This window comes from Ovis canadensis, chromosome 4, assembly GCF_042477335.2.
Source record: "Ovis canadensis isolate MfBH-ARS-UI-01 breed Bighorn chromosome 4, ARS-UI_OviCan_v2, whole genome shotgun sequence".
Taxonomy (NCBI): Eukaryota; Metazoa; Chordata; class Mammalia; order Artiodactyla; family Bovidae; genus Ovis; species Ovis canadensis.
Window position 1 is genome coordinate 65,409,725 of NC_091248.1, and position 12,898 is coordinate 65,422,622.

At 41.4% G+C, this 12,898-nt stretch overlaps 1 protein-coding gene across 3 annotated transcripts in view; it reads left to right on the forward strand.

Annotated features, from left to right (window-relative positions):
- CTTNBP2 (cortactin binding protein 2) overlaps positions 1 to 12,898 on the forward strand; it is a 173,322-nt gene that overhangs the window by 111,195 nt on the left and 49,229 nt on the right. For all 3 annotated transcript variants that reach the window (XM_069587936.1, XM_069587937.1, XM_069587938.1), the window contains one exon: positions 7,588 to 7,863. In XM_069587936.1, the coding sequence (XP_069444037.1) occupies positions 7,588 to 7,863 (276 nt within the window). The remainder of the gene's footprint in view (positions 1 to 7,587; positions 7,864 to 12,898) is intronic.

Consider the following 12,898-nt stretch of genomic DNA (forward strand, 5'->3'; position numbering starts at 1 on the left):
TTTTCTTAAAGAGATCTCTGATCTTTTCCATTCTGTTTTTTCCCTCTGTTTCTTTGCATTGATTGCTGAGGAAGGCTTTCTTATCTCTTCTTGGTATTCTTTGGAACTCTCCATTCAGATGGGTATATCTTTCCTTTTCTCCTTTGCTTTTCTCTTCTCTTCTTTTCACAGCTATTTGTAAGGCCTCCTCAGACAGCCATTTTGCTTTTTGTATTTCTTTTTCTTGGGGATGGTCTTGATCCCTGTCTCCTGTACAGCGTCACAAACCTCATTCCATAGTTCATCAGGCACTCTGTCTATTAGATCTAGGCCCTTAAATCTATTTCTCATTTCCACTGTATAATCATAAGGGATTTGATTTAGGTCATACCTGAATGGTCCAGTGGTTTTCCCCACTTTCTTCAATTTAAGTCTGAATTTGGCAATAAGAAATTCATGATCTGAGCCACAGTCTGCTCCCAGTCTTGTTTTTGCTGACTGTATAGAGCTTTCTCATCTTTGGCTGCAAAGAATATAATCAGTTGGTGTTGGCCATCTGGTGATGTCCATGTGTAGAGTCTTCTCTCGTGTTATTGGAAGAGGGTGTTTGCTATGACCAGTGCGTTCTCTTGGCAAAACTCTATTAGCCTTTTCCCTGCTTCATTCCATACTCCAAGGCCAAATTTGCCTGTTACTCCGGGTGTTTCTTGACCTCCTACTTTTGCATTCCAGTCCCCTATAATGCAAAGGACATCTTTTTTGGGTGTTAGTTCTAAAAGGTCTTGTAGGTCTTCATAGAACCGTTCAACTTCAGCTTCTTCAGCATTTCTGGGCAGGATATAGACTTGGATTACCATGATATTGAATGGTTTGCCTTGGAAATGAACAGAGATCACTCTGTCGTTTTTGAGATTGCATCCAAGTACTGTATTTCCAGCTCTCTTGTTGAGCATCATGGCTACTCCATTTCTTCTAAGGGATTCCTGCCCACAGTAGTAGATATAGTGGTCATCTGAGTTAAATTCATCCATTCCAGTCCATCTTAGTTTGCTGATTCCTAGAATGTCGATGTTCACTCTTGCCATCTCCTGTTTGACCACTTCCAGTTTACCCTGATTCATGGGCCTAACATTCCAGGTTCCTATGCAGTATTGCTGTTTACAGCATCAGAGTTTGCTTCTGTCACCAGTCACATCCACAACTGCGTGTTGTTTCTGCTTTGGCTCCATCCCTTCATTTTTTCTGAAGTTAATTCTCCACTGATCTCCGGTAGCATATTGGGCACCTACCAACCTTGAGTAGTGGATCAGATGAAATAGTACGACATCTTATGTCAGGATTATCACTCAACCCTTTAGTCAGCCAGCTCTCTCAGTAGTGGTCTTGAGCTTACACTCTAATATTGAGACAGAATATGAACAATAAACATAAATGATTCATTATATAGTATGTGAGATGGTAATATTTGCTACATTAAAGACTAAGAGGGATGGAGAGTGAGAGGGTGGGTTTCAGTTTTTAAAATGATAGGCAGGTAGCCTCACCACCAAGACATCTGAGCAAACACTTGGAGGTGAGGAAGGGGTAGCTCTGAGGATCTCTCAGGTAAGAACTCTGCAGGCAGAGCGTCAAGTGGACTGAAGCCCTAACAAGCAGGAGCCTATCTGTGTGTCTGAGGAAGGGCGCTCAGGGCTGAATGACTGGGTTGGAATGAGTGAGGGAAGGAAGGAAGAAGACAGGTCAGAGACCTTTCAGGATGGAGGAGGGTGGAGTCATTCTGGGAACTTAAGGTAGCTATTTCAGTGTTTGAGCATAGTAGTGACGGGACCTGGTGTACATTTTTTTTTTAAAGAATTTTTGTCATTTTAAAATTTAGGAACATTATAAGCATTCCTACCCTAAAAAGATATTTGTTAGCTATTTCATGTTAAAATTTGCTTTTATCGACCTATTAGACATAAGTGAGCTTCTAACTAATACAACATTGTAAATCAACTATATTCCCAAAAAAACTGTTTAAATGGTTACTAAGAAAAGATAAAATCAAAGGAATCTCATAATAATTGTAAAAGTGAATCCTGGCAATGTCCCTAATAAGAATGGTGTACATCATAGTGGTGTCTCTGACTGCTTTGTCAAAAATCAACTAGGAAGTCACAGGCCTAATGTAGCCAGTAATGACTTCTCAGTTCAGGATCGTAGTAGATAGGGACATATGGGTTCTGGATATAGCTAAGGATAAGCCAACAGAACTGCCTAATGACTTACTGTGAAGTACAAGAGAGGGGATTTATGGATAACTTCCAAGATTTTCAGCCTGAACAACTGGCAGTATAGCGTTGCCCTCAGCTGTCAAGGGAAAGGCTGTGGATGAAGCTGATTTTTTCGACAAAGGTCAGGAGTTACAGTTTGAATTACGAATTTGAGACATCTGTTAGGATGTCTCTGTAGGAGGTATCAGATTAGCAAGAATTGTGAAGATGGGTATGAGCTGGGTTTACAAATCTGAGAGTCAGCAGTCTAGAGATAGTTTTTAAAGTCATGGAACTGGATTAGGTTATGAAGGCATTGAACACAGATAGAAAAAAATAAGCGAAATAAATGAGGCTTGCCAGACTCTGTTATTAAGAAGTCTGCAAAAAGGGAAGGGGCCAGCCAAGGAACAATATTAGAGGATGACCAGTGAGGTGTAAGGAAATCCATGAGGAGTGTATTAAAGAGCAGAGCGATCAGTTATGTTGGAAGCTGCGGAGTAAAGACCGAAAATAAAATCTAGAAGTTGGTCATTTCCTCTTCATCAATTACAGCCTTCTTGTGGTGAAAGGACTTGCATAACTCAGTGAAGCCATGAGCCTTGCCATGCAGGGCCACCCAAGACGAACGGGTCATAGTGAAGAGTTATGATAAAATGTGGTCCACTGAAGGAAGAAGTGGCAACCCACTCCAGTATTTTTTGCCAAGAGAACCCAATCAACAGTATGAAGAGGCAAACGGATATAACACCAGAAGATGAGCCCTCTGTGTCAGAAGGTGTCCAATATGCTACCGAGGAAGAGCAGAGGGCAATTACTAATAGTTCCAGAAAGAATGAAATGTCTGGGCCAAAGCAGAAATGATGCTCAGTTGTGAATGTGTCTGGTGTTGAAAGTAAAGTCTGATGCAGTAAAGAACAATATTGCATAGGAACCTGGAATGTTAGGTCCATGAATCAAGGTAAATTGGACGTGGTCAAGCAGGAGATGGCAAGATTGAACATCAGCACCTTAGGAATCAGTGAACTAAAATGGACAAAAATGGTCAAATTTAATTCAGATGACCATTGTATCTACTACTGTGGGCAAGAATCACTTAGAAGAAATGGAATAGCCCTCATAGAGTCCAATATGCAATACTTCAGTGCAATCTCAAAAACGATAGAATGATCTTGGTTTTTTTCCAAAGCAAACCATTCAACATCACAGTAATCCAAGTCAATGTGCCAACCACTGATGCAGAAGAAGCTAAAGTTGACTACTTCTATGAAGGCTTACAAGACTTTCTAGAACTAACACCAAAAAAAGATGTCTTTCATCATAGGGAATTTGAATGCAAAAGTAGGAAGTCAAGAGAGACCCAGAATAACAGGCAAGTTTGGCCTTGGGGCACAAGATAAAGAAGCAGGGCAAAGGCTAATGAGTTTTCTTAAGAGAACACACTGGTCATAGCAAATACCATTTTCCAACAACCCAAGAGATGACCAGACGTGGACATCATCAGGTGGTCAGTACCAATATCAGATTGGTTATGTTCTTCACAGACCAAGATGGAGAAGCTCTATATAGTCAGCAAAAAAAAAAAAAAAAAAAAAACAAGACCTGGAGCTGCCTGTGGCTCAGATCATGGGCTCCTTATTGCAGAACTCAGGATTAAATTGAAGAAAGTAGGGAAAACCACTAAGCCATTCAGGTATGACCTTAATCAAATCCCTTATGATTATACAGTGATGGTGACGACTAGCTTCAAAGGGGCAGATCTGATAGATTATCTGAAGAACTATGGACTGAGGTTCATAACATTGTACAGGAATTAGTGATCAAAACCATACCAAAGAAAAACAAATGCAGGATGGCAAAGTGGTTGTCTGAGGAGGCTTTACAAATAGCTGAGAAAAGAAGATAAGTGAAAGGCAAAGGAGAAAAGGAAAGGTATATCCAACTGAATGCAGAATTCCAGAGAATAGCAAGGAACGATAAGAAGCCCTTCATAAATGAACAGTGCAAAGAAGTAAACAATAGAATGGGAAATACCAGAGATCACTTCAAGAAACTTGGAAATATCAAGGGAACATATCATGTGAGGATGGTGCCTGATAAAAGACAGAAATGGTAAGGACCTAACAGAAGCAGAAGAGATTAAGAAGAGGGGGCAAGAATACACTGAAGAACTGTACAAGGAAGGTCTTAATGACCCGGATAACCACGATGGTGTGGTAACTCACCTAGAGCCAGACATCCTGGAGTGTGAAATCAAGTGGGCCTCAGGAAGCATCACTACGAACAAAGCTAGTAGAGGTGAAGGAGTTCCAGTTGAGCTGCTTAAAATCCTAAAAAATGATGCTGTTGAAGGGGTGCATTCAGTACATCAGCAAATTTGGAAAACTCAGAAGTGGCCATAGGACTAGAAAGGTTAATTTTCATTCCAATCCCAGAGAAGAGCAATGCCAAAGATATTCAAACACAGTTGCCCTCATTCTGCATGTTTGCAAGGTTATTCTCAAAATTCTTCAACAGTATGTGAACCAAGAACTTCCAGATGTATAAGCTGGATTTAGAAAAGGCAGAGGAACCAGAGACCAAATTGCCAATATCCTTTGGATCATAGAAAAAGCAAGGGAATTCCTGAAAAAGCATCTATTTCTGCTTCAGTAAGTATGTTAAGTCTTTGACTGTGTGGATCCCAACAGTTTGTTAAAACTTCTTAAGAGAGGGGAGTACCAGACTCCCTTACCTGTCTGCTGAGAAACGGGTATGCAGGTCAAGAAGCATTAGTTAGAACCGGACACACAGTAGTTGACTAGTTCAAAATTGAGAAAGCAGTACATCAAGGCTATATATTGTCACCCTGTTTATTTAACTTCTATTCAGAGGACTGGGCTTCCCAGGTGGCGCTAATGGTAAAGAACCTGCCTGCCAATGCAAAAGACATAAGAGATAGGGGTTCTATCTCTGAAAGAGGGCCTGGCAACCCATTCCAGTGTTCTTGCCTGGAGAAGCCCATGGACAGAGGTGCCCGGCAGGCTATAGTCCATGAGGTCACAAAGAGTCAGACAAAACTGAAGCACCTTAGCATGTACACATGCAGAGTATGTCATGCAAAATGCTGGGCTGGATGGATCACAAGCTGGGATCAAGACTGCCAGGAGAAATATCAATAAGCTCAGATATGCAGAGGATAGAACTCTAATTGCAATGGCAAAAAGTGAAGAGGAACTAAAGGGCCTCTTGATGAGGGAGAAAGAGGAGAGTGAAATAACTGGGTTAAAACTCAACATTCAAAAAACTAAGACCATGGCATCTGGTCCTTTTGGAAGCAATGAGAAACTTTATTTTCTTGGGCTCCAAAATCACTGTAGACGATGACTGCAGTCATGAAAAGATGCTTGCTCCTTGGAAGGAAAGCTATGACAAACCTAGACAGTGTATTAGAAAGCAGAGATATCACTTTGTCCATAGAGTCAAAGCTATGGTTTTCCCAAAAGTCATGTATGGATGTGAGAGTTGGACCATAAAAAAGGCTGAGTGCCAAAGAATTGATGTTTTCCAGCTGTGGTGCTGTGGAAGACTCTTGAGAGTCCCTTGGACTGCCCAGAGATCAAACCAGTCAATCCTAAAGGAAGTCAGCCCTGAATGTTCATTGGAAGGACTGATGCTGAAGCTGAAGCTCCAGTATTTGACCACCTGATGGGAAGTGCTGACTCATTGGAAAAGACCCTGATGCTGGGAAGGTGAAGGTGAAAGTTGCTCAGCCGTGTCCAACTTTTTGCAACCCCATGGACTATAGCATCCATGAAATTCTCCAGGCCAGAATACTGGAGTGGATAGCCTTTGCCTTCTCCAGGGGATCTTCGCAACCCAAGGATCGAACCCAGGTCTCCCTCATTGCAGGCAGATTCTTTACCAGCTGAGCCACAAGAGAAGCCTGATGCTGGAAAAGATTGAAAGCAAACTGAGAAAGCGGTGGCAAAGGATGAGATGTTTAGATAGCATCACTGACTCAACGGACATGAATTTGAGCAAAGTCTGGGAAACAGTTTAGGACAGAGGAGCCCGGCATGCTACAGTCCTTGGGGTCACAGTGAGTCAGATAAGACTTAGGAACTGAACAACAAGTTGGCCAGTTAATGGAAAAAGAAGAAAAGTTTAAGAAGGGGAGTATAAAAATAACAAATTTTTAAACATTTTGTTTTAATTTAAAACACTCCAAGTAATTCTTTCATCAACTTTTAGGTGAAGCTCTTCATATTAATATAGTTCTCCTGATGGAAGTACCATGTATTCTTGAACAGATCACACCTTTAATGTTTCATCTGTGGCTTCTAGTGTTTGAGGATTTAAACATATTTATGAAGCAAACTAATGACAATATCTGTCTCAAGACAATTAAGTTTTTTTCTAATTTTATTTAGCCATCTCATCCATGTTGCATTAAAAACTTTTATAGCAGCTCCTTTGTTCAGTTTTAAAAGTGTTCTGATTTTCTGGAAGTAGGAACTCATTTCTTCAGTATCTGGAATATTTAATTTACTAATTAGAGTTTGTGTTCAACAGACATGAAGACTGGGGTGAAAGACAAATGGCTCTTGCATATAATTCAGTTCATGAGAACAGAAGTACATGGGGTGCTGCCCACCTGGGGGAATACCTCAGTTGGTATCACAGAGAGATTGGAAGGATTATTTTAAAAGCTTCTACTGCACTGTTCACTGTTTATCAAATACCTACTAGTTCTTGTAAGATAGTGTGTTAACAGATAATGTGTTATACAAGTAGTGTGTTAAAGCCCCTCCAAACACAAATTCATTTACTCTTCATAGCAACTCACTTGTGCCTTCCTTCCATTTTATAGAGAAATTGGGGCATAGAGCACATAAGGCAAGGAAACATGGCTAGTAGAAGGTGATCCTGAGGCCAAGCCCAAAGTCTATATGAGCCTGAAGCCACTGTCCGCAGCAACTGACCTATTCAGCAATAACCCCTCTTCTTCATGATGTTTTCAAGGAAGGTGAGGAGAAAGGGCAGTTGAGAGTTCAGGGTCAAGAGAGGGCTCCAGTTTTCTCTGACACTTTTTGAAAGAATATGAGAATCTTGCCGAGCAGGGGTATCAAGAAGTAGACCAGCCAATTAGACAAAGATAAAGAGCTCAAGCAACATGATTCCAAAGAAACTATGAAGAGATTGGGAGACCAAAATTTCCTCCAATAAACAAATATTCATTCAGTGTTTACAAAGGATGGCTGTCCTTTGCTTTGTTTAAAAAATGTTTATATCTGTTCCTTTTTTGTGTAAAATTTTTGCTGGTTTACTTCCTATCAGGATTTCTTTTCCCTAATTTTTTTTTTTCTTCCAATAGATGCTCTTAAAATACCCTTAAGGATTTCAGTGGGTGAAATCGAACGAGGCAACTACGGTACCGATGACTTTGAATGTGAAAACACAATATGTGCTTTAAATATTCGCAAACAGACATCCTGGGATGATTTTTCAAAAGCAGTGAGTCAAGCTCTGACAAACCATTTCCAAGCAATCTCTTCTGATGGATGGTGGAGCCTGGAAGACATGACGTTTAATAGCACCACCGACTCCAGCATTGGCCTCAGTGCAAGCAGTGTGCGATCCATCACATTAGGTATCAGCAGTCCTGCAATGAAGGGAAAGTTAAATTTCTGGGTTTATTTATGTTTATGGGCTCCCTAACCTGATTCATAGTTCATTGATTAATTACATTCAAAGCTCACTTTTGGCAGCTGCTGGCGCTGAAAACCTTGAGTGTTCATAATGCAGCCATTACATAATGTTGCCTGTTGGTATAAAAATGCTTTTACACCTCAAATAATACCCAGAGAATGAAGAACATGAAAGCCCTTGATGAGGCTTTGTGATTGCACTTGCTATTTTGATAAATGCAAGAAACTAACCACATTGCAGCTGCTTGCAAATGCACAAGCTCTGAACACAGCTCCAAGTTTGTACTTGGACTGCGCCAGAGATTCAGTAGAGCAAGAACACCTTACGTTCAGACGAGAGTTAGAAGAAGCACTATAATGAAGATGTAGTCAAGCCTTCCACTTGGGAGGAGTTGGGGTGATAACTGGTTGTTTCTGTTTGATGGGACCCCGAAGAATTTAAAAAGATAAGATTTGCCTTCTGGTGAGCATAATACATATACTATAAATGTTAACTGTCCTGGTTACCCTCTTTGCTGTTCAAGTAGGAGATCTGACATCTATGGGGAACCTTCTGTGGTGTCAGGACTGTGCTAGGAGCTATATTTATATACAGACCTCACTGAGTCCTTACAGCAGGCTCATTTACAGATAACTAGTTAACAAGATAACTTGCCTGAGGTCACACAGCTAAGGAACAAAGCAGTCAATTCTCAAATCCCAGTCTGTCTGATAAGAAGGTCTGTGTATTTTCAATAGCACCATGTTCCAAAAGAAGAGTCAAAATTGAGGAAAGGGCAAGTTTCAGCATGTGATTAATGTATCAGCTTATATTAGAAAGTGTTTCGTTCTATTCAGGCAGATACCCTAAATCACTTTGAAAACATATATATCCTCTCATTTTTGAAGCGGATTCAGTTCAGTTCAGAATCGCAGCACACCAGGCCTCCCTGTCCATCACCATCTCCTGGGGTTCACGCAGACTCACGTCCATTGAGTCAGTGATGCCATCTAGCCATCTCATCCTCTGTCGTCCCCTTCTCCTCCTGCCCCCAATCCCTCCCAGCATCAGAGTCTTCTCCAATGAGTCAACTCTTTGCATGAGGTGGCCAAAGTACTGGAGTTTCAGCTTTAGCATCATTCCTTCCAAAGAACACCCAGGACTGATCTCCTTTAGAATGGACTGGTTGGATCTCCTTACAGTCCAAGGGACTCTCAAGAGTCTTCTCCAACACCACAGTTCAAAAGCATCAATTCTTAGGCACTCAGCTTTCTTCACAGTCCAACTCTCGCACATCCATACATGATCACTGGAAAAACCATAGCCTTGACTAGATGGACCTTAGTCGGCAAAGTAATGTCTCTGCTTTTCAATATGCTATCTAGGTTGGTCATAACTTTCCTTCCAAGGAGTAAGCGTCTTTTAACTTCATGGCTGCAGTCACCATCTGCAGTGATTTTGGAGCCCCCCAAAATAAAGTCTGACACTGTTTCCACTGTTTCCCCATCTATTCCCCATGAAGTGATTGAACCAGATGCCATGATCTTCGTTTTCTGAATGTTGAGCTTTAAGCCAACTTTTTCACTCTCCTCTTTTACTTTCATCAAGAGGCTTTTTAGTTCCTCTTCACTTTCTGCCATAAGGGTGGTGTCATCTGCATATCTGAGGTGACTGATATTTCTCCCGGCAATCTTGATTCCAGCTTGTGTTTCTTCCAGCCCAGCGTTTCTCATGATGTACTCTGCATAGAAGTTAAATAAGCAGGGTGAAAATATACAGCCTTGACGTACTCCTTTTCCTGTTTGGAACCAGTCTGTTGTTCCATGTCCAGTTCTAACTGTTGTTTCCTGACCTGCATACAGATTTCTCAAGAAGCAGGTCAGGTGGTCTGGTATTTCCATCTCTTTCAGAATTTTCCACAGTTTATTGTGATCCACACAGCGGATTATTCACAACTTAATTTTATGGATTGTTATGATCTTAAAATGATTATTACAGAATTATTATATCATTTTAGAAGTACATTTAGAAAAGAAGTCAAATGATTCTCAGGACCTCATTTGCCCACAGGTGCAGTGTTATTTAAAGTGTGAGTCTGCCCAGGGATCTCTGGTTCTTCTGACTTCCAATAAACGAAGTCAGCACAGCCCTGCTTTGAAGGAAAAGGCCCTCCATCATCAACCCTCATCCAACTAATCTGGAAACTGGGGGAAGGCAGGTGGTTGTTCACCTCCATCATATCCATGTACTTCTGTGAGCAGTGGGTGCGAAGGCCAGTCTGTTCTGGTGTTCATTCTTGTCCTTGAGTACTTGGGCACCCAAGTAGCATTTCATATCTAAAAAATCATTGAGTTCTGTGGGCTAGGTCTTGAGTTTGCTACCTGGCTGTGGCCACTTGATGATTGGTAATTACAGGCATACCTCAGGGATGCTGCAAGTTCAGTTCCAGACCACAGCAATAAAAGTTTCCCAATATAAATCAAGTCACATGTATTTTTTGGTTTCTCAGTGCAAATAAAAATTACTTACAATGTACTGCAGTTTATGGAGGTGATGGAATTCCTATTGAGCTATTTCAAATCCTGAAAGATGATGCTGTGAAAGTGCTGCACTCAATATGCCAGCAAATTTGGAAAACTCAGCAGTGGCCACAGGACTGGAAAAGGTCAGTTTTCATTCCAATTCCAAAGAAAGACAATGCCAAAGAATGCTCAAACTACCGCACAATTGCACTCATCTCACATGCTAGTAAAGTAATGCTCAAAATTATCCAAGCCAGGCTTCAGCAATACATGAACCATGAACTTCTGATGTTCAAGCTGGTTTTAGAAAAGCCAGAGGAACCAGAGATCAAATTGCCAACATCTGCTGGATTATGGAAAAAGCAAGAGAGTTGCAGAAAAACATCTATTTCTGCTGTATTGACTATGCCAAAGCCTTTGACTGTGTGGATCACAATAAACTGTGGGAAATTCTGAAAGAGATGGGAATACCAGACCACCTGACCTGCCTCTTAAGAAATCTGTATGCAGGTCAGGAAACAACAGTTAGAACTGGACATGGAACAACAGACTGATTTCAAATAGGAAAAGGAGTACGTGAAGGCTGTATATTTTCACCCTGCTTATTTAACTTCTATGCAGAGTACATCATGAGAAACGCTGGGCTGGAAGAAGCACAAGCTGGAATCAAGATTGCCTGGAGAAATATCAGTCACCTCAGATATGCAGATGACACCACCCTTATGGCAGAAAGTGAAGAGGAACTAAAAAGCCTCTTGATGAAAGTAAAAGAGGAGAGTGAAAAAGTTGGCTTAAAGCTCAACATTCAGAAAACGAAGATCATGGCATCTGGTTCAATCACTTCATGGGGAATAGATGGGGAAACAGTGGAAACAGTGTCAGACTTTATTTTGGGGGGCTCCAAAATCACTGCAGATGGTGACTGCAGCCATGAAATTAAAAGACGCTTACTCCTTGGAAGGAAAGTTATGACCAACCTAGATAGCATATTGAAAAGCAGAGACATTACTTTGCCGACTAAGGTCCATCTAGTCAAGGCTATGGTTTTTCCAGTGGTCATGTATGGATGTGAGAGTTGGGCTGTAAAGAAGGCAGAGTGCCTAAGAATTGATGCTTTTGAACTGTGGTGTTGGAGAAGACTCTTGAGAGTCCCTTGGACTGCAAGGAGATCAGCCCTGGGATTTCTTTGGAGGGAATGATGCTGAAGCTGAAACTCCAGTACTCTGGCCACCTCATGCAAAGAGTTGACTCATTGGAAAAGACTCTGATGCTGGGAGGGATTGGGGGCAGGAGAAGGGGATGACAGAGGATGAGATGGCTGGATAGCATCACTGACTCGATGGACATGAGTCTGAGTGAACTCCGGGAGTTGGTGATGGACAGGGAGGCCTGGAGTGCTGCAATTCATGGGGTCGCAAAGAGTTGGACACAACTGAGCGATTGAACTGAACTGAGCAATGTCTAAAAAAATACACATACTAAATTAAAAACTTTTGCTAAAAAGTGCTTGCCATCATCTGAACCTTCAGCAAATTATAATCTTTTTGCGATAGTAACATCAAAGATCACTGATCACAGATCACCATGACATATATAATGAGAGTGAAAACATCTGAAATTTTGTGAGAATTACCAAAAATGTGACACAGGCACAAAGTGAGCAAATGGGCTGTTGGACGAATGGCTTGATAGACTTGATCCATGCAAGATCAAGAGCCTTCAGTTTGTAGTTAACAATATCTGCGACACGCAAAAGAGCAAAGCACAGTAAAAGGAGGTATGCCTCCATAACACTGTTAATGTGTATGTATACGAGAAACTTTACGGTATCAAAAACCTAAGCTGGATTAAAGGGACCACGGGCAACAGAGAAGCAGTGAGTTACAGGTGAGCTATGTATGCCTTTTGGGGTCGTGCTGAGGACAGGCATTTAGGAATTGATCTATGGAAGGAAGGGATGAATGTAAGTGTTTATGACTGCTCCCTCCCCAGAATGGACACTTTCAAAGCGGGGCCCTTATTTCTGAGCAAGAATGAGCAGAGAGCCCAAACTGTGAAAGGTTTGATTTATTCTGAGCCCCTGAAGTTGCCTGTGAATCCAAAAATGTGTTGGAAAGGGTGTCAGGGACAGGATCATAAAGGATCTCTTGCCTCATTCAAAGTGCTCCAGCTTTGTGAAGCAGGCACTGGAAGAACTGTGGAAGGGTGTCATCTCCATTGTTCTTAAAAACTACACCCTGGACATATTGTTTATATTTGCACTCTCCAGATTTTGTTCAATCCCTATAGCTTGAAGGCCTCCCACTGAATGTCAGTGAAAATTATGCTGGAGTTAACCCTTTGTGTGACCCTTTTCATAGTGTGTGTCTCTGACAGTCCAAGCTCTAGAGTCCTTTAGGGTCTCACACAGGAGAGTGTACATTGACTCTTGTAAGAATTCCTTTTAAGCATCTCTTGATGTTTCCTTTTGCCTTT